The 27,659-nt window shown below is 44.5% G+C and overlaps 1 protein-coding gene across 1 annotated transcript in view; it reads left to right on the top strand.

Moving 5' to 3' along the window:
* Positions 1 to 27,659, top strand: part of LOC124799136 (carbohydrate sulfotransferase 11-like) — a 340,241-nt gene that overhangs the window by 90,561 nt on the left and 222,021 nt on the right. Inside the window, exon 2 of the mRNA XM_047262673.1 lies at positions 11,438 to 11,521. Within this exon, the coding sequence (XP_047118629.1) occupies positions 11,438 to 11,521 (84 nt within the window). The remainder of the gene's footprint in view (positions 1 to 11,437; positions 11,522 to 27,659) is intronic.

The following is a 27,659-nucleotide window of genomic DNA, read 5'->3' as shown; positions in this document are numbered from 1 at the left end:
CACTACGAACATATGTTGTGACCTGGATGCGATGCAGTTCTGTACTGTGTTCCGGTACGTTTTTGTAGTCCTTGCACGCACATCGTCCATTTCCAGACTATGTTCATAGTACCTTTTCCCCTCCATTTACAGTCAACAATCCGTCCCTGCTGTTTGTCTGTTTCATTTATTTTGACCTTCTATATACAGGGTATTAAAAAAATAAAGAAAGAAACACCGACAAACTTTAGAGGCAGGAACCTTACACAGAAATAAGTAAAAAAGTCTGGTAACCATTGGGTCTAAAATAACTACTTTAAAAGCTATGTGCATTCTTCATCTATGCTAATGTAATACACAACCTGTCTACTGAACAAGTAAGGTATGCATTTGGAGCCCATGTTTACTAGACTTTTTTTCTTCTTTCAGATCGTACTACCTCTTCCCAAAATACGAAAAGCAAAGAGCTTGCAGTAGAAGAGATGTGTTTCATAGTATCGAAGATGAACAAGTGCTCATATATCCCAAGGTGTGCGCTTTAGAGTCCTTGTTTACCGCACACTTTTTTCTTGCTCTTGTGTAATAAATCTGTCCCTAGCGTTTGCCAGTGTTTTTTGGGACACCCAGTATAATAAAAGCGCTTATAATGAGAAGTATGGTTGACGATCAGTGTCGAGAGGCAGTTGGTAGAGACTGAAAGCAATGGAGAGTCGATGTTTTTGATGTGGGTCCCCACACGTTTCCTAAACGTGCATGCTGTAGTACACACAGTTTTGCGTATATTCTCTTTAGAGACAGAATATTTTGAGGTATTAACAGTCTGTCTCCTTAACAAATGTCAAAAAAATTCTGAAATCGAGTAGAAACGAAATAGAAAGAAGGAAACAATAAATTAAGGTGCATCATCACTTTAATCTACAGCAGGTCCTTATTGGATTATGGTCCATCAATAGAAGGATATCCCTAACCCCGTTTTCATGAGACATGATGAAAGCTTCAGACAACTTCATTCCTTTGTACCAATTACCATAGCACGTACTGCACTTAAACTACCCACTATTGCTCAGATAACGTAATAAAAAATAAGAGGATGTAGATTGCAGGTGCTACCCTGAGAGAGAGGGTTTCGTGGCGAGCCGCATCAAACCAGTCAAAAGACCGATGGGTCAAAAGAAAATGTTGTAGGGGAAGCCAGATAATCAGCTAGTTGATGTACTTACAGAAAAGCGTTGAAGTTCACGATACTAATGAGGTTGAAACCAATTGTAGCAAAAGTTAGAACCTTTTTTGTGACGACCTTGATTTAACCGTTCAGGGTTTACGTGAGTCAATGCTCGCTACTAACAGTATAAAGACTCATCACAAAAAGTCGCAGTAAAATATTCTAAAATCTTTCTAGCTCTTTTCAAGTTAGTTTTCATCATAATAGTTGCCTTCCTTAAGCGACAAGTAGGAGATTCGAACATATCGAGTGTTCTAACATCTTGAAATACCTCGAAGAAAATGATCTAACCAGCACGGACTCAGAAAATATTCTGTGGTGCATCGTCTCAGTTCTGTGACTGGATCAGTAATTTCTTATCAGAAACGTCACAATTCGTAGTAATTGACGAGAACTTATCTAATGAAGCAGGAGTGATACCTATGGTACCCAAGGAAGAGCGACAGGATCGCTGCTCTTCTTAATCAATATAAACGATTTAGAAGATATCTGATCGGCTGTCTTAGATTGTTTGCAGATGATGCTGTCGTTTACCGTCATAAAATCATCAGAAGATCAAAGCGAATAGCAGAATTATTTAGATATCTGTATGGTGCGAAAAGTGGTAGTTGCCCTAAATAATAAAAAGTGTAGCGTTCTGCATGTGGCTTAATAAGATGCATTAAATTTCGGCTACACAGTAAATTACCCACAAATTTAAAATCTTCCGACAGAATGTTTAGCAGGTGCAACAAATCTACTAATGAGACTGCCTATTTACGCTTAAGGAACCTCTACTGGAGTTATGGTGCGCGGTATGGGATCCTCAGCAGATAAGGTTGACGGAGACATCGATAAAGTCCAAAGACGGCAGCTCGTTTTGTATTATCGCAAAATAGGGGAGAGAATATCATGAACATCATCGTGAATTGGGTTGGTAATGGTTAAAACGATGGTGTTTTTCGTTGCGGCGACATCTTTTCACGAAATTTCAAACTAACTTCCTCCTCCCAATGCGAAAATATTTTGTTGACGCCCAACTGCATGGGGAGAAATGATCATTGTAATAAAATAAGAGAAATCAGACCTCTCACTGAAAGTTTTTAGTGTTCGGTTTTTTTTCCTCGTGCTGTTCGGAAATACAAATATGGAGAAACAGTCTGAAGGCAGTTGGGTGAACCTTCTGGCAGGCACTTAAGTGTGAGTTGCACAGTAGTCTTGAAGATGTACATGTAATTTTAGAGAAAAATGGCTCTGAGCACTATGGGACTTAACATCTGTGGTCATCAGTCCCCTAGAACTTAGAACTACTTAAACCTAACTAACCTAAGGACATCACACACATCCATGCCCGAGGCAGGATTCAAACCTGCGACCGTAGCGGTCATGCGGTTCCAGACTGAAGCGCCTAGAACCGCACGGCCAGACCGGCCGGCGACGGACGCAGTCATTTCTTTTCTAGACGTCTGAAGTTTACTACTTCAGTAAAATATTTCGTGTAAAATTGCTTCTAAAAGTGTTAGGCTGACAAAGTTTTATTTTACATATAAATCGGCTCTTCGAAACTGTATGTAAATTACCATTTTAAAATATTCTGCGCAGTAATGCGTAAAACGCTTCGTCGGAAAGTGACTAATGACCTGTCGCAAAGAGAGAGAGTGTTAGCACATAGGCAAGTAATTAGTCTTGCTTGAACAAGATGTTTTTCGCGTTCGTGATAACTACTCCCGTCCGAGCAGCCACACAGCTATTCCTCGGTTACTTGTAACACGCGGTCGTCTGCTGAAGTGGCGCGCCCGCGAAACGTCGGCAGAGCGCGTCCCGGAGAGGCAGCACAAGGACGGGAAACAAGCACACATGTTGCACACGATCACATGTGACGCAGAGCGCAGCCGCTTTGTCCTGCTTTTATTGCCGAGAACCTTGGCACGACGAGCACGTCGCGGTTTTCCCTACTGACTGTCGGGGCAAGTTAACGCGGAAAAAAACACACCGCCGCTGAAGGCTGCACTGCAGCTCAAAACAGGTGCAGAGCAGAACTTACTGTCGTTTCGAAATTTAGAGCGTGTTCCCCTGTTTAGACACTGGCCAACACTCTGCTAAAGATACTGTATGCCTATGGAGTATCGCCTCAGTTGTGCTACTGGATCCGTGAGTTCCTGACAGAAAGGTCACAGTTCGTAGTAATTAATGGAAAGTCATCGAGTGTAACAGAAGTAATATCTGTCGTTTCCCAAACAAGTGATATAGGCCCTTTGCTGTTTCTTATATATATAAATAACGTAGGAGGCAATCTGAGTATCTCTATCAGATTGTTTACAGACGATGCTATCATTTACCGTCTTGTAAAGTCATCTGATGATCAAAACGAATTGCAAAATGATTTGGACAGGGTATCTGTATGGTGCGGAAAGTGTCAGTTGACTCTAAATAATGAAAAGTATGAAGTCAGCCGGCCGAAGTGGCCGAGCGGTTCTAGGCGCTTCAGTCTGGAACCGCGCGACCGCTACGGTCGCAGGTTCGAATCCTGCCTCGGGCATGGATGTGTATGATGTCCTTAGGTTAGTTAGGTTTAAGTAGTTCTAAGTTCTAGCGGACTGATGACCTCAGAAGTTAAGTCTCATAGTGCTCAGAGCCATTTGAACCATTTGTGAAGTCATCAACGTGAATACTAAAAGAAATCGGCTAAATTTCGCTTACATGATAAATCACACAAATCTAAACGCTTTAAATTCTACTAAATACTTAGAGGTTACAATCACAAATGACTTAAATTGAGCCGGCAAGTGTGACCGAGCAGTTCTAGGAGCGTCAGTCTGGAACCGCGTGACCGCTACGGTCGCAGGTTCGAATCCTGCCTCGGGCATGGATCTGTGTGATGTCCTTAGGTTAGTTAGGTTAAGTAGTTCTAAGTTCTAGGGGACTGATGACCTCAGATGTTAAGTCCCATAGTGCTCAGACCCATTTTTGAACTTAAATTGAAACGACCACGTAGATAATGTTGTGGGGAAGGAACTCAAAGACTGGGATTTATTGGCAGAATAGTTAGAAAATGCAGGTCTACTAAAGAGGCTGCCTACACCACGCTTGTCCGCATTCTTTTGGATTATTGCTGTGCCGTGTGGGATCCGCATCGAATCGTCGGAAGACTTCGATAACGTTCATAGAAGGGCAGATCGTTTTATGTTATAGCGAAGTATGGGAGAAAGCACCGCGGACACAGTACGTCAATCGGGGTGGCACTCATTAAATCGAAAGCATTTTACGTTGCGGCAGGATCTTTTCATGGATTTCCAATCACCAACTTTCTCCTCCGATTGCGAAAATCTTTTGTTGGCGCCCACCTAAGTAGGGAGAAATCATCATCATAATAAAATAAGAGCTCGTACGGCAAGATGTAAGTGTATGACTTTCCCGCGCCCTGTTCTAGAGTGGAACGGTAGAGAAATAGCTTAAACGTGCCCTGTGCCAAGCAATTAATTGTGAATTGTAGAGTAATCATGTAAGTGTAGCCGTAGATGTTCGTGCCACCGTGCTGTCGTCTTATAAAATTATGTAGCACATGTTATCTCCAGAGGTGTGGCTAGGATAGCAGTTTCTACGTAGTCGGCTGAGCGTTTTTCAGTAACAAATAGGCCTAAACCTTTCCACTATATAACGGTATCTGTGGCGTAAAGTGTTCTAACTCCAATTTACATTATACACACCCCGTAGTTACGCCTATGAAATGGATCGAGCGAAGTGGCGCAGTGGTTAGCACACTGGAGTAGCATTCGGAAGGACCACGGTTCAAACCCGAGTCCGGCCATCCTGATTGAGGTTTTTCGTGATTTCCCTAAATCGCTTCAGACAAATGCCGGGATGGTTCCTTTGAAAGGGCAAGGCCGACTTCCTTCCGCATTCTTCCCTAATTCGATGGGACCAATGGCCTCGCTGTTTGGTCCCCTCCGCCAAGTCAACCAACAATAGCCTATGAAATAAAAAAAGAAAAAAAGTTAATCAGCATTGTAAGATATAATGTGAAACATTAATTTGGTCATTGGATTATTTTACTTTAATAATTCGATTTATCGTGTTCATCCAAAGTTTAAATTCAGTTGTCACAGAAATAACGAGGATAATTTCTCATTGTAACCAACATGTTACAGTAGTAGGATAACTCGGTCAAAAATGGTTCAAATGGCTCTGAGCACTATGGGACTTAACTTCTGAGGTCATCAGTCCCCTAGAAATTAGAACTACTTAAACCTAACTAACCTAAGGACTCCACACACATTCATGCCCGAGGCAGGATTCGAACCTGCAACCTTAGCGGTCACGCGGTTCCAGACTGAAGCGCCTAGAACCGCTCGGTCACACCGGCCGGCGATAACTCTGTCAACGGACTAAAATTTCTATGTAGTCTCTCCATACAGTCATATAGTTCATTTACTCCCCCCCCCCCCCCCAGCCTCCCATTTCTGCCTTAAGAGGAAACTAGTAGGTAACTCATAACTTCACTGAAAAGAGATTATATTAAATGAGAACAAGACAGACAAATGACTCAATGAGAGAATCTGACCTCGGGGAAGATCAGTCTGGAACGCGGAGAAATGTAGGATTGGGAGAGGCAGTACTGACCTTACGACTGAGCTTAGACAAACCTAAGTTTATAGCTTTTCATAGATTTGGAGAGAACTTTTGACAACGTTCACTGGGATGTAGGCAGCAGCGATAAAATACAGAACTGAAAGTTATCTACCTCATGTGCAGAAACGAAACTGCAGTTATATGAGTCGAAGTACATGAAACAGAGGCGTTGGTTGAGAAGGAAGTGAGACTGAGATAAGACTGCATAACACACCTCCATTAAACCAGGCTTCAGAATGAAAAGGATTGTTTACAAAAAACGAAAGTTACACTTTGTTATTTCTGACATCGTCCGTCACTGGCACACGGTACAGATCCCCACTGTCTGGTCACGTGGATCCGTATCTTTGCCTGTAGCACCCGACGGGCGATCCTTACCTTCTTTAAGATAAAGAACCATCTCAACGCTCCCGAATGCAGTCAGAGGTTTAAGATACACCGTATAGACAAATAGTCCTCTGACCATCCCCCAGTGGTTGTGGCCGTCAGTTGAGCGACCAAAACTCAGAGCTCTCCAGTGATTTGGATCCTCCTGGTCGATTCAACGACGTGACGCCGCATTAGGTCGAAAGGAAGAGGTACACGCTACTGGGGTGGTGTCTCTAACTCAATTACTCAAGGATGTACATTGCCAGAAAAAAGCGACATCTTTAAGGGCTGGGTTGATTAGCAGCAGGGTAGAATATGTACATACTGGGGTGTTGTATTGTTAGTGATACATTTGTCACGGTCATCGGCGATCAGATGGCGCTCAGAGGGCACTTCTGTTTTGACCCCTCAGTCAATAATTAGTGTTTTCAGCATTCATTCTAGGGTACAACCGTGCCGCATCGACGAGTACATACTCCGATTGAACAGCTTTAGCCATTCGAAAGGTGTCGCATTTTGGACCTGCGAGAACCTGGAGGGACGTATCGACGGATTGTTGCACATGTTGCGTACAGTGTATCGGTGGTGTGTTGATGCTTTCAACAGTGATCTGTGGAACATTCTCACACCTGTATCCCAGGGTCTGGATGCCCGCGTAGTGCAGACGGTCGTCAAGATCGACGCACTGTGCGAGCAGCGGTGGCCGACCGAACATCACCCAGGCACATGCTGCACGAGCTGTGTAGCCAAAGACCATTGGGAACCGTCTGCTTGCAGCAGGGTTAAGATCGTTTGTGCCTCTGGCCAGGCTACCATTGACGCCACTATACTGTCAAGTGTGGCTACTCTGGTTTCTTCAAAGAGTTTGCTGGAGAAGCCGGCAGCTGTGACCGACCGGTACTAGCCGCTTCAGTCCGGAACTGCGTTGCTGCTACGGTCGCAGGTTCGAATCCTGCCGCGGGCATAGATGTGTGTGGTGTCTTTAGGTTGGATTTAAGTAATTCTAAGTCCCCTAGACTGATGACCTCAGATGTTAAGTCTCATAGTGCTTAGAGCCATTTGAACCATTTTTTACTGGGGAGCTCCATGGCGTGCGGGGCCATCAGTTACAACTTGCGGTCATTTTCCTTGTTTCTGCAAAACAAACTAACCAACGTCCGCTATATTGCACAGGCTGTTATCCCCGTGCTATTGTCACTGCTTCGCCAGGTGATGTGCTATTTCATTAGGACATTACGCGTCCTCATACAGCTGCTGCCACGCAGCATACTCTTCATATTGTACAACAACTGACCTGGTCACCAAGATCACCAGATCTCTCGCCAATCGAACACATATGTGACATGATGAAGCAGGAATTTAATCGTTGTCCAGGGGCTGCAACAACCATTGCAGAATTGCTAAAAAAGGGTGCAAGATACTTGGGGAAATCTGAGGATGCCATTCGGCACCTTTATGATCGTTTGCATGCTGGGATACACGCCTGCGTTGCCGCCAGAGAGGGGTGCACTGTGCACTGATGCGGTTTCTGGACACCCTTTACTGTGACGTGTGTGTTTCATTTGATCTGAATTTGTTGTCATATAATGCTACAGCGGTGAACCACCTGTCACATTACTTGTTAGTAAAAAAAAAGACCTCGTCTTTGAAGGTCTTTCAGTTTTTGAGGCAGTGTATACCAGTGCACCACAAACAACTTGTTGTGCGGGCCTCAGGAAGCACGGTAAAGAAGAAACAAAATTGTATCGTAGATATCTATCCATCGATCAGAAAGGAAAAACGTGTCTCTGAAAACCTTCAACTATCACGACGATTTTACACAGAGACGACATTAGAGATGGCTGAAACAGGATCAGTGGTCACTTGTAAATGTATTTGTCTGATTACGTGAATAGTTCTGTAACTCAGCACAGATGACTGCAAAACCAAGCCATTACTTTGAATAGGTCAATGGTGCAAAGTCCATTTACAGTGTGGACGATAGACAGACAACTTCCGCTGGAAAAATTCGAAGAAAGTAGGCTATAATCTCTTGTGTGAAAGAGGTGACAAGTACAAGTCGTTCTACTGGTGTTTGGGCTGAAAACCACAGCCGAATGGAGGACATTTTGCTACGCATTTTTCGAACGATTCCGTGACAGCGTCCAAGAAATGCACAACAGTTTTGTGATGTATCATATGTTCCCATTCCGAAAACGCTGAAAGAATTTTGGAGGGCTATGAACCATGATTGAAAAATTGGTGCTGTAACCGTCAAGCTATTGGAACAACACAGGAGCATCAATATTAGCAACACGTATCCTCCGTCAAGTAATGAATGTGAGCTGTGCGACGTATTGATATAGATACAGATAACGCATCGATGGGCGTATCTTATGTTCTTACACTTGTGATATGGATGTATATGCTACCAACGGAGATAAGTCCTAAACCTACACTGATTTCCCCCACTCAGCAACAACTAATAAGTTAGTTCAGGAATAGAAACGCGCTATATGTCAAGCGCAAAGCTCAAGCAGCGCTTCAGAGACTTCAGTGGTTTTGGGCTGAGACTGAAATTGTGGACGCTTTCGATCTGAACAGCGCCCGGGCAGTGTAGGCTCTGCTATCGCGAAATTGTTTTCCAGTACGTTTTGGTGTAGTACTGTCCGCCAAGACACCCTGCTGTGTTAATGGTCCACTGTACAAGAGTTGACAGAACGCGCCTGTTGCGGTCCGGATGCGCCAGCTGCAGAAGGCCACACCCAAACTGGGCGTGGTTATTAGCTAGTGGGCGTGGCTTTTAGTCCCGTTGTACTCGTCTAAGCAAACATTGACTTCACCCCAAGTTCACATCGTTAATCCCATTTAGTCCGGTACATTGTGCGCTTTACTTTCCAATATCACCCGCTCCGTTGCCGAGATCGCTGTCAGGCGCCTGCGCAGTGGCGCTCGATTCTGAGGTAGCCGGCTCGAATCCTGGTAGAGATAGACATTTTCATCACCAGCAAAGAGAGCAGAGTTGCCGGCAAACAGCTCCTGATCACCAGAACTCGCACCAATTTCCTGAGCTAAATTGCAGACCTCTCACGACACGCGGGCACTGGCACTGTCGACGGTGGTCCGACCGTCGGGTGGAGACGCTAATTTCTGCGCTTCCCGCGTGTCATTCGTGAAGAGTGGGCGATGTTAGTCTCACTCTCATCAGTATTCTCGCGGACCTGCATCCTACGCTTATTTCCTGAATGTGGGACTGATTTTCTTACTTGGACTCTCTGACCGTCATCACGCTCTTATAATCCAAAATCGATTTATTAATTTTGAAGTAAAATGAAATTTCGGCCGCTGGTCCCATTTTCACAGCGCTTCCCACACTGCGATCGTGACACTTTGCAGAGCCAGCGACAGTAGAATTGAAATAAACGATTTTTATAGTACTCATCTGTCATTGCCTTCGTTGTTGAAAGTTGTAGGCTCATAGTCCATCCCGAAATGAAACTTTTTATTCTTATCTAGAGGATACTCGGCTTCATTTTCTTAAATAATATGAACGCTGGTAGATTTTCTGTTGTTGAATAGATATACTTTTAGTCATATCGCTTCACAATACGAATTAACATCAACCGCCATGCTAATATAACACACACGTAACTTGTACTCTATACTCGCCCTCCCAACTCGTACTCCAAACTCGTACCGAACTGAAACAAAAATTTACCTGTAACAACATGTAGCAAAAAAAAAAAAAAAAAAAAGAGAGAGAGAAAAAGAGAGAGAGAAAAAGAGAGAGAAAAAGAAAATAAAAATTATTGTATATCGATCCATTCATGCAGAATCATCTTTGAAACATATATTATAAAAATAAAGTACAAATAACTGTTTATCATTGCTTATCTTTTTACGAAGTAGCCGGCCGCGGTGGTCTAGTGGTTCTAGGCGCGCAGTCCGGAACCGCGGGACTGCTACGGTCGCAGGTTCGAATCCTGCCTCGGGCATGGTTGTGTGTGATGTCCTTAGGTTAGTTAGGTTTAATTAGTTCTAAGTTCTAGGCGACTAATGACCTCAGAAGTTAAGTCGCATAGTGCTCAGAGCCATTTGAACCATTTTACGAAGTTCATAATCATCATAGTAATTACATAAAGTGTTCCTATAAGTTGAAGTTAATACATTTTCATATAGCTACATGGTAGCGGCTTTCTCGGTTTTGAATCTTCAACTTGGGAATCAGCCTTTTCATATGATTCAAGATCGGTGTGTACATTTATCTCGCCATAACTTCCAATAACGCTTGCTCAGCAATGCAAAAGGAATATTGTAACCTTTTCACTTGTTTCAGTTGTCTTTCCTTCAAGTAATTCAGCGCAGTCAGCCACTGACTCTACAACAGTCACGTTCTCTCTACAAGAAAAGCTTTCATCTACGTATGCAGAGCTCTTTTCATACACAGCTTGTTTTCGGTGTGAAAATATAGCTCCAGTTTTTGATGAGATCGTTATATGAAACACACTTAAATCACGTACAAAGGAGTATGTTGTACATAATCGTAAATCTACAAAAATCTCATCCGCCAGTGCAAATTTGTCTATACCTTGGAGAAACTATTTTATGTTTCGCGCAACCACAGATGTTGAAAAGGCATGCTGTTAGGAAGAACTCCGTTAACAGATGGTAAAATTCTTGTTAGTTAAAACACCACCAGTTTCGCGGCCTAAAGTTGCGTCATCGGGTGCAAAAAGTTAAAAGATCATAGATACATTGTGAGCAATGGGTATGCCTATGATCTTTCAACGTTGTTGCACCTGATGATGTGGCTTTAGGATGCGTAACAGGTTGTTTTAATAAACCACTTGTTAGCGGAGTTCTTCCTAACATCATATATTGGGCAGTTTAATGAGTACACAAATCACATTCTGCTCCAAATGGCTTGACAGCAGAGGCCGCCGTTGCAAATGTTACATCTATTGATTTACGTCGTACAGCTGTGATTAACTTGAGTTGTTAGGTTACGTGTGGAACATATGGCAGCAGTAAAGAAGGTTCTGATGTAAATTTTGATGACCAAGAAAGATTTTAAATGGTTATGGCGTTTTACGAGTTTAGCTATTCTACCAAGACGCTTTTATTATAATGTATTTTACGTTGGCTTGAGAAATGTACTTCCTACCGACGATAGTCGTCTATAAGGCATTATTCACTAAAACCAGCTTATGATGGTAACATGAATTTCTTCAATTATATTACAGCAGTGGAGCACGTTTTACAGAAAAATATTTTTTACAGATGTCTGTACTGGTGGGCCCAAGCGTTTCCGCAGCTGTTACATCGCGAATTAAAAAGTCAGCGCACAGTGACGATGCGTTAGAGGTATGAGATAAAATAAATTTAGGAAATGGTGTGTTAATACCTGAGTGCTAATCTTATCTATCCTTCTGCTGTACCTACGACAGCAGCACATTGGATTCACTGGCTTATCGTCACATGATGAAGCCTTCAAAACAGAGTGCTGCAAAGACGCAAGGTGAGTCGTCGTTTTTGTGTGTACAGGACGCCCAGTGGATTACGCGCAAAGCCGGGATAGATTACGTAGTTGTCAAGCGGCGGCTGAGAGACAGAAATACACTCAGAAGAGGTCTGCATTTGTTGCAGTGACAAGGTTTACATTGGTACCCTCCCAGAAAACTGTCTTCATCCGAATGCCAGTCTCGTGGGCAACAGGGGTGGGTGGCAAAGAAAAGAAAAGAGTAACATTTTTTTGATGATGGCTAATTGAGAGGTCATTGGTCTCATCGGATTAGGGAACGAGATTAGGGAACGACGGGGAAGGAAGTCAGCCGTGCCCTTTCAAAGGAACCATCCTGGCATTTGCCTGGAGGGATTTAGGGAAATCACGGAAAAACTAAATCAGGATGGCCGGACGCGGGATTGAGCTGTCGTCCTCCTGAATGTGAGTCCAGTATGCTAGCCACTTTTTTTTAACTTAATGGGTCATAACACTCCACAGTAGTACAAAATTTTCAACTGACATTTAAAAGTAATAAAACAAACAAAAGTTAATTACAGGTTCCTTGACATTTTAGAAAAAATCAAGTCTAAACCAGATAGTGATGTTCGTCACTTGATCGTATTTGTTTTTCAGAGATCAAATTGTGTCTCGTTTCTTCATGTTCTGAAACGCATAATCGAAAATGGAGTTCACATGACCGTTCCTCTGAGAAAGTTGGCGTATGTATCATAATAATTATTCATGCTTAATAGCTTGTGATGCTGGTCGGAGATGTACGTCCAGAAATCTCCTTCGCTCCTTTCTTTACTGGACAGTAGGTAAAATACCGCGTGTCTCTTCAACCAGTTTACGGCATTTACCTTCCAGGTGGGGTATAGTTCTTCCGGATATAAAAGGCACGTTGGAGTTATCAAATACGGCGGTTTTCTCTGCATAGTTGCTAATTTTTTTCTGATTGACAACTATATATTATTTGCATTTACACAGACAAATTGATGTTCATCTGTGTCAATCAGGTTGCAAGTGGTACACAAAGGGGAATCAGCCAGATGAATGGAATGTAGTCTGTAGCTCGTTCGAAATTTTCTATTCACAGAATAGTACCACAATGACCGCCGCACTTTTGTTGGTAAATGCGGGTGGTGTATATTCCTCCAGATATCATGCCAAGAGTGACCGACGTATTTTTGTTCTATGATGTACTTGGTCTGAAAGTTCATTAAGTTTTGGTATATTTTCTTGACTCTGACGTCATATTTCTCGGGTATTCCCAGTCTAATGTAGCTATATTCTACGAAGAAATGTTTTAGGTGGTAAAGTTCATCTGGGATGTGGTGAACGTCTATTGGTGAGTCCTGGCTGGCCGGCGCTATTTCATTTAACAGAATGCGGCAACACTGTTGACTGACCGCTTCCACAGTCTATATGTTTTACACACGTACAGTGCTTGTGCTTTATTGTACACGTCTGTAAGATTCAATCCACCGTTGTCAGTCGGTAGAGTCAACGTTTGGTACTTGACTTCGAAGATGTGGCGGGGACTGACGAAGTGGCCAAAAGCAGCCAGATCCTGTTCGCCACTTCCCTCGGCACTGGCAGGGCTCGCGCCACGTAATTTAATTTAGAGGATAAACAGATGTTCACGAGAGCCACTGTTTGTATCTCATCAAGAGTACGGAGATTGTGCTAACGTATACAGGCACGGATGGTGTTGTACCACCTCGCTCGATGGCCTGCGTTTTCTGGAGCTGAGTCAAAGTAGGAGAATCGAGAAGCAAACTAGGAGAGACAGGCAGTCGGCAGCTTTTCTTTAGCAAAGCCAAGATACAAGCGAGAAACAGACACAGATGCAAACAAAAAGACAAAGGTTCGGAAGCGTATCTCTGCGAGCAGATGCTGGAGGTAGTCTTCCGGCCTCACTCCTGCACTTCGTGATTGCTACCTGAAAGAAAGAGGGCTCCATCTTGCCCTTCGAGATAGGTCGTCAGTTCGGCACTCACTTAGCCGGCACTTGTATCTGCTAGAACAACCGGGTGCAGAATCTTCTTTTTCTCGTGCCTTTGTCCCGCATCGGCACAGTACTCCCCCCCCCCCCCCTCGCCCCCTCCCTCGGGACTGAATACGTGTACCCCAGCTGTCTGCGTGTAGTATTATTCATGTGAAAGCGAGCGGAAGTTGTTCGAAATGTTTGCGAATCGTGAGACTGTGGCGGGTGCTGGATACTCACGTAATGGGATGTGGGAAACTTCCTATGTACATCCAGGCTGGCCGGCGCACCAATCTTGTTAATTTAACGGGCGGATTCAGTCCAGGGCCAGCGCACCTCGCCGCCACGGAAGTGGCGCTTTAAGACGTACAGCAATCCGGTTGGATAGATCAACTATGTGCATAAAGTAAAATCTTAATTAAATGGCTAAGAATTACAAATTACATAAAGTTATTAACTTCTAGAGGACCATACCAAGACTGCCACCAGGGTTGGTACATGCCCTCATTTCTACGCCTGCATTTATATCTTCATCTATATTATGCATGTCACCTTATAATGCATGGTAGTTCGTGCGCTACTGCACCCCCCCCCCCCCCTCCATTTCCCTGTTTCAGTAGCGAAAGATGATCAGAAAGGAGATTGCTAGTAAGCCTCCTTGTGAGCACAAATTTCTCTAATTTTTACCTTCGTGGTTTTTAAGCGATGTAAACGTTAGAGGCAGTAATATATTGGCTAACTCTTCTGGGAACATATCGTAATTTTTATAGTAAACCACGCCGTTATGCACAATGTCTCACTCTTAATGTCTGCCAATGTCTGGATAAGCATCTCTGCGACACGTGCGTGCTTCCAAAAAGAACTGCGACGAAACGCGTTGTTCTTCTTCGGATCGCCTCTGTCGCTATTACTTGGTAGCGGTCTCAGACTCGAGAGTAATATTAGAATACCGTCCAAACGAGCGTTCAGGAAGTTACCTCCTTCGTTGCTGAGGATTCTTCCGTTTAACCAGTCTGGCAAGTGCTACTTACAACTGCACTGAAACGCCAAAGAAACTGGTATAGGCTTGCGTATTCAAATAAAAAAAATGGTTCAAATGGCTCTGAGCACTATGGGACTCAACTTCTGAGGTCATTAGTCCCCTAGAACTTAGAACTAGTTAAATCTAACTAACCTAAGGACATCACATACATCCATGCCCGAGGCAGGATTCGAACCTGCGACCGTAGCAGTCGCGCGGTTCCGGACTGAGCGCCCAGAACCGCTAGACCACCGCGGCCGGCCGTATTCAAATACAGTGATATATATATATATATATATATATATATATATATATATATATATATATATATATATATATATATATATTTATATATATATATATATACAGGCAGAATAAACAGAATAAAGCGCTGCGGTCGGCAATGCGTATATAAGACAAGAATTGTCTGGCGCCGTTGTTAGATCGGTTAATGTTGCTAAATGGCAGGTTATCAAGATTTAAGTTAGTTTCAACGTGGTGCTATAGCCGGCGCACGAGCGATGGGACATAGTATCTCCGAGATAGCGATGAAGTGGGGATTTTTCCGTACGACCATTTCACGAGTGCACCGTGAATATCAGGAATCGTGTAAAACATAAAATCTCCGACATCGCTACGGCCGGAAAAAGATCCTGCAAAAACGGATCAACTGAGACTGAAGAGAATCGTTCAACGTGACTGAAGTGCAGTCCTTCGCAGACTACTGTAGATTTCAATGCTTGGACATCAACAAGTGTTAATGTCCGAACCATTCAACGAAATCTCATTGATATGGGCTTTCGGAGCCAAAGGCCCACTCGTATACCATTGATGACTGCACGACATAAAGCTTTACGCCTCGTTCGAGCCTGTCAACACCGACGTTGGGCTGTTGATGACTGGAAACGTGTTGCCTACTCGGACGAGTGTCGTTTCAAATTGCATCGAGTGGATGGACGTGTACGGGTATGGAGACAACCAGAAGAATCCGTGGACCCTGCATGTCAGCAAGGGACTGTTCAAGTTGGTGGAGGCTCTGGTAATGGTGTAGGGCGTGTGCAGCTGGAGTGATATAGGACCCCTGATACGTCTAGATATTACTCTGACAAGTGACACGTACGTAAGCAACCTGCACCCATTCATGTCCGTTGTGCATTTCGGAGGACTTGGGCAATTCCATCAGGATAATGCGACACCCCACACGTCCAGAATTGCTACAAAATGGTTCAAATGGCTCTGAGCACTATGGGACTTAACTGCCGAGGTCATCAGTCCCCTAGAACTTAGAACTACTTAAACCTAACTAACCTAAGGACATCACACACATCCATTCCCGAGACTGGATTTGAACCTGCGACCGTAGCGGTCGCGCAGTTCCAGACTGTAGGGCCGTCGCTCGGCCACTCCGGCCGGCGCTGCAGGATTCATGGTGTCAGTTCTCTCCAGCAACATTAGTCTAGTCCATGCCACGACATGTTGCGGCACTACTGCGTGCTCGCGAGGGCTCTACATGTTAGGTAGATGTGCGAGTTTCTTTGACTTATCAGTGTATTTTTATGTGGTCATTCCAGATTTAATTTCTTCCTGCAAATTCGTTTCCTCCTTACACGAATTTGTAGCCGCTGCAGTAACGTGCACGTAAGAAGGCAGGCGGTGGGACGATCCGCCATAGCAGGGGCCACTGTACCACGCAACACTCCAGCCAGTAATGCGATTTTGCCTTGTCAGCCATTAGCCTCATTTTGCTGCGTGCTTCGTGGTAGCGTTGTGAGCACAGCTGTGGTGAAGGCACAGTACAAAAAGTATGCAGAATGCAAACTCGGCTGCAGTTCATGTGCCAAAATTTAGTGTGCAAGCGCGAAGTTTGCCATATTGAAACCGAGACAACCGCTGTGTCTGAAGCCAAAGGCGAATGGATACCTTTTGTTTATTTTATTAATTGTGCATATTTGCTGCTGTGCCTATCTACAAAGAAACAGTTATTTTATGGACAGTTAAATTTAGGGCTATATAGTGGGCAGTAGTAAGAGAAAAGACCACACAGAACAGTAAAGAGCGGTTCCCACAAAGCGGCTGATAACAGAACTTGAGAAAAATGAATTTTTATATTTTCTTGCTGTGAACGATAAAAACTCATTAAACTGTAAAAAATACTGTGTGTAAATGAAACAAAGCTACATCAACTCCTGGAGTTAGTTCTTTGGCAGATGTTCTCCTTTTACTTCAAGAAATTAAAAACAACTTGTTTCGCATTTAGGCGTTTTCATCACTAATGTATATAATACCTCTTAGAAGATTCTGGAGCACCAAGATTTCTTTCTTATCGTATAGTTCCATATCACAGCCCGATGATCAAGCGTCAATTTTTTTCGATACTGGTCACAGTTCCTGTGATACTTGATTTCCAATTACTCAGCAGCAGAAAAATTAAAAGGGTTTGCAGTGGAAAGCGTGGTCGCTGGCTACTTTGCTTCATTTTAGGAAATACGTTGCTATGTACTAAATGTAGCTACATATATCGAAACTGTTCTTGAAGTTGGAAGAAAGCCATATCTAGTTACAGTATGGAGAAAGTAGAAGTTAAAGTAGTTTCCTGACGACATCATGTGCAAGCAGCGTCAGCTCAATACCCTGGATCTATGATATTCCCGGATTGGGGCAAAAACTTGATAGTGCCCCCCCACCCCCCCACCCACCCTCGTGCGTTTGAGATAGGACGTCAAAAATATTTAAAAAATCGATTTTCAAAAATATGTTGATTTCGTAGCGCACATCTTTCTGAAGAGATTGATTTGAAATTAGAATGTCCTGTGGTGCCTCTCCTGCTCCCTGCTCCCAGTTGCCCGTTTTGACGCTCTACCCCCCCCCCCCCCCCACCCTGAAAAAGAACTCAGAATTAATTTTAAAAAATGGTTCAAATGGCTCTGAGCATTATGGGACTTCTGAGGTCATCAGTCCCCTAGAACTTAGAACTGCTTAAACCTAACTAACCTAAGGACATCACACACATCCATGCCCGAGGCAAGATTCGAACCTGCGACTTGCACTTTTTATTGCCTATTAGCTAGTAACTGTCCGCCCCCGGTAGCCGTGTGGTCAGCAACAGAATGTCAATCCAAAGGGCACAGGTTCGATTCCCGGCTGGGTCGGAGATTTTTTGTCCTAATCATCATCATCATTTCATCCCCATCGACGCACAAGTCGCCGAAGTGGCGTCAAATCGAAAGACTTGCACCCGGCGAACAGTGTACGCGACGGGAGGTCCTAGTCACACGACATTTATTTTTCTTTTAGCTAGTAACTTTCTCTCTTGTGTGACATAAAATCAAATATAGGAAACAAATGTTCAGTAAGGACAAGAGACAAGCAAGACAGTACACATTTCTTGTCCTTAGGTCCCAGCATTTCTTTCTCACTAATCTTGCTACAGCTTTACACACCGTGCTTTCCTTTCTGCGAAAGAATCTATTATCTCATCAAAGTTCGTCAAAGGTTTTGCTACATGAAATATCAAAATGTCGTTGCCCAATACTGAAAAAACTGTTAATACGAATAGTACCCAAGACTGGTGTGGTTTCTCAATTTGATTACGTCTGTTTTATCACTGTCTGCTAAATAAAACGAAATAGGCCTTTCTAATACTACAGCAATTGTAACATACGCAAATTAAGCGAGACTGGTTTGGTACAAATTGCAATTTTTATCTACCTCTTTTACATAAACTACACGTCAGAATGCTAGTTACAAAGTACCAATAGCAAATGCCTATTAGGCATATTACAAGCAAAAGTTTTATGTTACGAAATAGTTTCACATTTCATTCATACGCTCCAGTTTCTCGAGCATGAGATCGAAAAGCAGTATACGAAAATTTTATATAAATTTGGAATCGTCATATTCCTCCTTATAATTTGTGTGATGTCTCTGTTTCTGCTCCTTACTCGTTCTAACAAACAATCTTGTCACCACTAATTCTGTAACTATTCCTACCATTGTCAAAACTTATTCTCCGCCCAACTTAACTAACCCTGCTGCCAGGATCACCAGTTTAGTTATTCCGTGTTTATTCTACGATTAGGTGTTATTACGTGTTCATACAACACGTTTTTTTCCGCTCTGTTCTGAGAATAGAACTTAAGCGGCTGTTATCTGGGACTGCATATCTGACCTTGGTAGTGTAGTGATCTGGCAAAAATTTTCAGTCAAAATATCATTTTCTTGGATACACCGAGAAGATTAATATGTAATGTTTCTTACCGGTTATTCCTGTTAGTCGTTTGCTTCCACTCTGGTAGTCTGAATCTATGGATTTCGTTAGTAATTATAACAACGATGATCGTTAGCACATCACAATCAACCACAAATATAAACAGCGATTGACGTTCACCCTTTCGGGTTTATTCGGCTCAGCTCGTACAGCCCCGTCCCATTTTGTCTGCAGGAAAGTTTCTTTATTTCTAGATGTGTCTGGGGTCCTCTTGGCAAAGACATCACGTACACTAGCGCGCATTCAAAAAATCAGGTTATGATTCGTTCAGGAATCAACTTAGAATGTGCCGAAAAATGTTCAAAACCAACAGGGATGCGTTTCAAAATCGTCTGTGTTATCGACTAGGCGCTTTAAAAAACATTTTTTTTCTGCGAGAATATAATGTGGCGCCCCCTGAAATTGCAGCCAGGGACAGAAAACACGATTTGCCACCCCCCTCCCCCCGCCCCCTCCCCTAGATCAGGGCCTGCAGCTCAATCATCAACAGTTAGCACAAGTAGACGTACGTTTCTGAAATTAGTGATAGTCATTTATTGTTGTACTTACTGCTGGGAGAAAATGATGATGGAGAACATAATTTCATATCATCAATTACATAATGGAAAAGCTGAAGCACATCTCATATTGAGGAGAGAGCTCAACAAAAGTTTCTTTGCAACACTTGTCAGACATAATTTATTAAACGAATGTGATTCATATTACATAATATGTTACTGGACTTACAGAAGCCGCGCCGTTTGAGGCGTCATATCACGGACTGCGCGGCCCCTCCCGCCGGAGGTTCGAGTCCTCCCTCGGGCATGGGTGTGTGTGTTCGTCTTAGCATAAGTTAGTTTAAGTAGTGTGTAAGTCTATAGATCGATGACCTAAGCAGTTTAGTCCCTTAGGAATTCACACACATTTGAACATTTGGGCTTGTAGATCTGGTACTAATTCAAAACATTTATATAAATCAAATTTTAAAAGAGACTATTTTGTTCGTTTTAAGTAATACCATGTGTCACTTCAGGTTGAAAACATGAATGAAAATTCCAGCAGTGATACACACATTGAATCTCTTACAGAGTGTCCCATAACTGCTGTTTCTGTTGAAAGTGAACTTGATTTATGGCTTAAAGTCCTAGATTAGAAAAATTGAGAAGTGAAATAAAATTGCTGCAAAGAAAAAATTGACATTTACAGAACAATTAGCTTGACTGGCATCTGCAGCTAAAAGTAGTAACAGTTCACATCTTGTATATGTGAACCACCACCAGTTCAAAAGTTTTTGTGATAACTTCATTAGCGCTTCTTTTCGAAAAAATTTTGATTTACGATTTACTCTGTTGGATTAAGTCCGTTTCACAAGAATGTCCAATCTGAAGTAGTAAGCGGCTATCGTTTCGGGTTTAATCGGTTTCAGTATGGTGTAGAGGGCAGCGCTTGACCGCATGCAAATCAAAGGAGCCGCCCTGTGCTTTCCTTTCTGAATACTGTCTGTTCTGCAGTGAATGTGCTTAGCAGCTGTAGTGTTAATTATGGATAGCAAAGCAAATAGGACTGATTTTACGTTAAGAGGTGACAACGGTAGTTTTCCAAGCATATAAATCGTTGTAGGGAGAGCCAGAAGCAGAAACAGTGGCTCAACGTGGCGCTTACTCAGCGTTGCTAGTTTCCAGAGTGGGTAACGCCTGGAAAGAGTAACGTGGGACGGAGTGCGTGCGCACACTGGTGACTCCTCAAAGCGTTGGTCGTGTCTGTGAGTCGCCGGACTAGCCGCCTTCTAGCTTGCACACATATAAGCCGTCCTCACACGGGCTGTGTCTCTCGTCGGGAAGCCAGACGTGCTGCACGCTTTGAAACCATTTGTTACATCTAACGGAGCATAGTGTACTCCTCATCGTGGTTTCCAACCGCAGCGCTGATCAGCGGCGCGTAAATCACGCACGTTTCTTTACGAAGACGGTGGCTACAGCCTTGATTTCATAATGGGGGCTTTCGTACATGGCGTACACTGTTTAAGGACTGTATCTTCTTTGATATTTAAGATTAAAGTTGTACCAAAAAGATGAGCTTTTGATAGATTATAGATCACGAATGTCCCGTAGCACTGAAACGGTATAGTTTCTGGTTCTAGGCGCTGCAGTCTGGAACCGCGCGACCGCTACGGTCGCAGGTTCGAATCCTGCTTTGGGCATGGCTGTGTGTGATGTCCTTAGGTTAGTTAGGTTTAAGTAGTTCTAAGTTCTAGGGGACTGATGACCACAGCAATTAAGTCCCATAGTGCTCAGAGCTATTTGAACCATTTGGTATAGTTTCGTAGCACACGAGTTACAACACCAAAAACATCAACTACAGAAAGCCTTTACCTACTGGTATATAGTTTCCTGCCATCTTACAACAGCAAATCGTAGAAAAAACGACGCGTCTTCGAGAGATCCTCAATTTTCTGATGCTTTGAAACAGGTGAGATTCATACAACGTACTCTCCGACGAAGATAAACCCACCGCACCCCGAGCGTTAACGCCATAGAATATGGTGGCTCCTAAGATTTGCTTGTGACTTAAAAACGATGTCGCAACTTATTGGCTGAGAGATGGGGCCCCTCCACGACCGCACCAACGTGGTGACCAAACCAAAAGTTCTACTGTCACCACCAACATGTTAGTTATCTAATAGGTGGATCACGGGATGGTGGGCTGTGATGTTATCCGTGCGTCTGGGTAAGACTACGCATTAACACGGTCCATCTGGTCATAGATAGTGGACGAAACGCGAATGAGGGTAGCAATTTGAAGAGCAGAGGGAAAAAAGTGCCAAGGCTCGTGCCGTGGGAAAGTGCGACAGTGGGATGGGTAGTAAGAAATGGTTCAAATGGCTCTGAGCACTATGGGACTTAACATCTGAGGTCATCAGCCCCCTATAACTACTTAAACCTACCTAACCTAAGGACATCACAAACATCCATGCCCGAGGCAGGATTCGAACCTGCGTCCGTAGCGGTCGCGCGGTTCCGGACTGAAGCGCCTAGAACCGCTGGGCCACAATGGTTCAGCGGGTAGTAAGAGCAGTAGTGTCTTACTAGCTGCGATAGTTCATGCAAGGTTGGGTTTGTTAGTATGGGTATCATGCATCATTACCGTGGCAGGCGATGGCGATGTATCCGAGTTTGCTGCAGTTGCTGCATTCCTGGAACAATCAGGATCGTTACATATATTAGTGGGAGATCGGCCATAGATCATCTCACTGTTTGTTGTTGTTGTTTTGGGGGGAAGAGAGGTCATCGGTCTCATCGGATTAGGGAAGGATGGGGAAGGAAGTCGGCCGTGCACTTTCAAAGGAACCATCCCGGAATTTGCCTGGAGCGATTTAGGGAAATCACGGAAAACCTAAATCAGGATGGCCGGACGCGAGATTGAACCGTCGTCCTCCCGAATGCGAGTCCAGTGTGCTAACCACTGCGCCACCTCGCTCGGACACTGTGTGTGTGTGTGTGGGGGGGGGGGGGGGTGGAGCTTGTCTGCATGTAGTGTACGGTAACGCTTCCCTGCGTGGTGCCAGCTATTCGGCAAGTGTGTTCCAAACTTATTGGCTACGTTCCCCTCCATGAGGAGAAAATCTCACGTGTTTCTCGCTTCGCAGTGTAGTGGAACGTGAAATTCCACGCTGTGGCGTCACGAGCCCCTCGTCTACGTGCGTTTTCACGTACCGTGAGAGGGCGGCTTAACAGCCCGCGTGTACACAGATACCAGAGCACAACAAACAGAAGAAGGCGGCGACTGTCGCGCCGCGCGCAGATAAAGCTGTCGCGGCCGGCCGGAGCAACTGCTGCCGCCGCCGCAGCCGGAGGCGGTGAAGGTCACGCTGCACTACAGGGCGCCCCGGTGCGGCCGTCGGTCCCGCTCGCCCTTATCTGCCACGAGCCGGTCCTTTTTTAAGCGGGCAACAATCGATACTGCAGTGATAGCGAGAGCTCGCAGGCAGTCGCCGAGAGAAGCGGGCCGAGGCGCGCAGCCAAAAGGCGTCGCGCTGCAGTGCAGGGCAGCCGCAATGCGGTGGCCCGCGCCGTCCACAATGGGGGTCATTAGGCAAGTGGGGGGGGGGGGGGGGGGCCATGGCGGCGGCGGTCCTCGCTGCCTGATGGACGGCCCCACCGAGGCTCTGCGCCAAGGAGGCGCCTCGGCTGCCACTAACAGGCGCTGCCGTACCTCAGGAAGCTACTCTAGGACAGTGGATCCGAACCTGGAGGTAATTGCCCCCTGAAGCTTAAAATAAAATTTTCTGAGGAGTAAAAACTAAACGATTTCATTCTCTTTCAGTCTACACTACTGGCCATTAAAAGTGCTACACCAAGAAGAAATGCAGATGATAAACGGGTATTCATTGGACAAATATATTGTACTAGAACTGACATTACATTTTCACGCAATTTGGGCGCATAGATCCTGAGAAATCAGTACCCAGAACAATCGCCTCGGGCCGTAATAACGGCCTTGATACGCCTGGGCACTGAGTCAAACAGAGCTTGGATGGCTTGTACAAGTACAGTTGCCCATGCAGCTTCAACACGATACCACACTTCATCAAGAGTAGTGACTGGCGTATTGTGGCTAGCCAGTTGCTCGGCCACCATTGACCAGACGTTTTCAATTGGTGAGAGATCTGGAGAATGTGCTGACCACGGCAGCAGTCAAACATATTGTGTATCCAGAGAGACCCTTACAGGACCTGCAACATGAGGTCGTGCATTATCCTGCTGAAATGTAGGGTTTCGCAGGGATCGAATGTAGGGTAGAGCCACAGGTCGTAACACATCTGAAATGTAACGTCCACCGTTCAAAGTGCCGTCAATGCGAACAAGAGGTGACCGAGACGTGTAACCAATGGCACCCCATACCACCACGCCAGGTGATACTCCAGTAAGGCGATGACGAATACACGCTTCCAATGTGCGTTCACCGCAATGTCGCCAAACACGGATGCGACCATCTTCATGCTGTAAACAGAACCTGGATTCCTGCGAAAAAATGACGTTTTGCCATTCGTGCACCCAGGTTCGTCGTTGAGTACACCATCGCAGGCGCTAATCTCTGTGAGGCAGCGTCAAGGGTAACCGCAGCCGTGGTCTCCGAGCTGATAGTCCATGCTGCTGCAAACGTCGTCAAACTGTTCGTGCAGATGCTTGTTGTATTGCAAACGTCCCCATCTGTTGACTCAGGGATCGAGACGTGGCTACACGATCTGTTACAACCGTGCAGATAAGATGCCTGTCATCTAGACTGCTAGTGATACGAGGCCGTTGGGATCAAGCACGGCATTCCGTATTACCCTCCTGAACCCACCGATTACATAGTCTGCTAACAGTCATTGGATCTCGACCAACGCGAGCAGCGATGTCGCGATACGATAAACTGCAATCTCGATAGGCTACAATCCGACCTTTATCAAAGTCGGAAACGGGATGGTACGCATTTCTCCTCCATACACGAGGCATCACAACAACGTTTCATCAGGCAACGCCGATCAACTGCTGTTTGTGTATGAGAAATCGGTTGGAGACTTTTCTGATATCAGCACGTTGTAGGTGTCGCCACCGGCGCCAACCATGTGTGAATGCTGTGAAATGCTAATCATTTGCATATCACACCATCTTCTTCCTGTCGCTTAAATTTCGTGTCTGTAGCATGTCATCTTCGTGGTCTAGCAATTTTAATCGCCAGTAGTGTAAATTATTCCCAAAAGATCATTACTATTACCACAATTTTGTAAAACTTCCGCCGGCCCTAGTGGCCGTGCGGTTCTAGTCGCTACAGTCTGGAACCGAGCGACCGCTACGGTCGCAGGTTCGAATCCTGCCTCGGGCATGGATGTGTGTGATGTCCTTAGGCTATTTAGGTTTAATTATTTCTAAGTTCTAGGCGACTGATGACCTCACAAGTTAAGTCGAATAGTGCTCAGAGCCATTTGAACCATTTTTTTCGTAAAACTTCCGCTTTTTACTTTGTCGCGCATTGTCGGCAGGGTCGACGTTGTTACAATGGGATTTTGCATGGTTAGTTAGACGGGGTGGTCAGATGCACTTCCTGTCGCCACCCCGTGCCCCCCGGGACAGAATCAGTGTACCCCAACTGTCTGCGTCTAGTGTAAATCATGAAATAGTGTGAACGTGTTGCAAATGTCTGCGAGATGGGTAGCTGATGCGTAACATTGGGACCAGCGTGGTATTCACCTAGGGGATGTGGAAAACCGCCTAAAAACCACATCCAGGCTGGCCGGCACACCGCCTTCGTTAATCCGCCGGGCGGATTCGATCCGGGGCCGGCCCGTCTACGCGAAACCAGGAAGCAGCACATTAGCGGTCTCGGCTAACCTGGCGGGTAATTTTGTAAGTCTAATTCTGAATAGATACTGAAGTGGCAAAGAAACTAGTACAGGCATGCACATTCAAATACAGAGACATGTAAACGGGCAGAATACGACGCTGCCATCTGCAACGCCTATATAAGACAAATGTCTGGCGCACTTGTTAGATCGGCTACTGCTGCTACAATGGAAGGTTATCAAGATTTAAGTGAGTTTGAAAGTGGTGTTATAGGCGGTGCACACCATCACCGAGGCAGCTATGAAGTGGGGATTCTCCCGTACGACCATTTCACGAGTGTACCGTGAATATTAGGAATCCGGTAAAACATCACATCTCCGTCCGCTGCGGCCAGAAAAAGATCCTGTAAAAACGGGTCAACGAAGACTGAGAAGAATCGATTTGAGAGACGGAAGTGCAGTCCTTTGCAAACAGCTGTAGATTTCAATGCCGGGCCATCAACAAGTGTTATTGTGCGAACCATTCAACGAAACATCGTCCATATGGGCGTTTGTAGCCGAAGGCCCACTCGTGTACCCTTGACGACTGCAGGACACAAAGTTTTACGCCTCGCCTGGACCCGTCAACACCGACATTGGACTATTGATGACTGGAAACTTGTTGCCTGGTCGGAGGAGTTTCATTTTATATTATCGTGGTGCACTGGTGTGGAGACAACCTCATGAATCCACGGACTCTGCATATCATCAGGGACTGTTCAAGCTGGTGGAAGCTCTTACAGAGCTTGGGGCGTGTACAGTTGGAGTCCCCCCATGAACCATGTACCTTGCCGTTGGTGGGGAGACTTGCGTGCCTCAACGATACAGATAGCCGTACCGTAGGTGCAACCACAACGGAGGAGTATCTGTTGAGAGGCCAGACAAACGTGTGGTTCCTGAAGAGGGGCAGCAGCCTTTTCAGTAGTTGCAGGGGCAACAGTCTGGATGATTGACTGATCTGGCCTTGTAACACTAACCAAAATGGCCTTGCTGTTCTGGTACTGCGAACGGGTGCAAGCAAGGGGAAACTACAGCCGTAGTTTTTCCCAAGGGCATGCAGCTTTACTGTATGATTAAATGATTATGGCGTCCTCTTGGGTAAAATATTCCGGAGGTAAAATAGTCCCCCATTCGGATCTCCGGGCGGGGACTACTCAAGAGGACGTTGTTATCAGGAGACAGAAAACTGGCGTTCTACTGATCGGAGCGTGGAATGTCAGATCCCTTAATCGGGCAGGTAGGATAGAAACTTTAAAAAGGGAAATGGATAGGTTAAAGTTAGATATAGTGGGAATTAGTGAAGTTCGGTGGCAGGAGGAACAAGACTTCTGGTCAGGTGAATACAGGGTTATAAACACAAAATAAAATAGGGGTAATGCAGAAGTAGGTTTAATAATGAATAAAAAAATAGGAGTACGGGTAAGCTACTACAAACAGCATAGTGAACGCATTATTGTGGCCAAGATAGACACGAAGCCAGCGCCTACTACAGTAGTACAAGTTTATATGCCAACCAGCTCTGCAGATGACGAAGAAATTGATGAAATGTATGATGAGATAAAAGAAATTATTCAGGTAGTGAAGGGAGACGAAAATTTAATAGTCATGGGTGGCTGGAATTCAAGAGTAGGAAAAGAGAAAGAAGAAAACACAGTAGGTGAATATGGATTGGGGCTAAGAAATGAAAGAGGAAGCCGCATGGTAGAATTTTGCGCAGAGCATAACTTAATCATAGCTAACACTTGGTTTAAGAATCATGAAAGAAGGTTGTATACATGGAAGAACCCTGGAGATACTAAAAGGTATCAGATAGATTATATAATGGTAAGACAAAGATTTAGGAAGCAGGTTTTAAATTGTAAGACATTTCCAGGGGCAGATGTGGACTCTGACCACAATCTATTGCTTATGAACTGTAGATTAAGACTGAAGAAACTGCAAAAAGGTGGGAATTTAAGGAGATGGAACCTGGACAAACTGAAAGAACCAGAGGTTGTACAGAGTTTCAGGGAGAGCATAAAGTTACAATTGACAGGAATGGGGGAAAGAAATACAGTAGAAGAAGAATGGGTAGCTTTGAGGGATGAAATAGTGAAGGCAGCAGAAGATCAAATAGGTAAAAAGACGAGGGCTAGTAGAAACCCTTTGGTAACAGAAGAAATATTGAATTTAATTGATGAAAGGAGAAAATACAAAAATGCAGTAAATGAAGCACGCAAAAAGGAATACAAACGTCTCAAAAATGATATCGACAGGAAGTGCAAAATGGCAAAGCAGGGATGTCTAGAGGACAAATGTAAGGAAGTAGAGGCTTATCTCACTAGGGGTAAGATACATACTGCCTACAGGAAAATTAAAGAGACCTTTGGAGAAAGGAAAAC

Source organism: Schistocerca piceifrons, chromosome 5, assembly GCF_021461385.2.
Source record: "Schistocerca piceifrons isolate TAMUIC-IGC-003096 chromosome 5, iqSchPice1.1, whole genome shotgun sequence".
Classification (NCBI taxonomy): domain Eukaryota; kingdom Metazoa; phylum Arthropoda; class Insecta; order Orthoptera; family Acrididae; genus Schistocerca; species Schistocerca piceifrons.
This window is presented reverse-complemented; position numbering and strand designations above follow the sequence as displayed.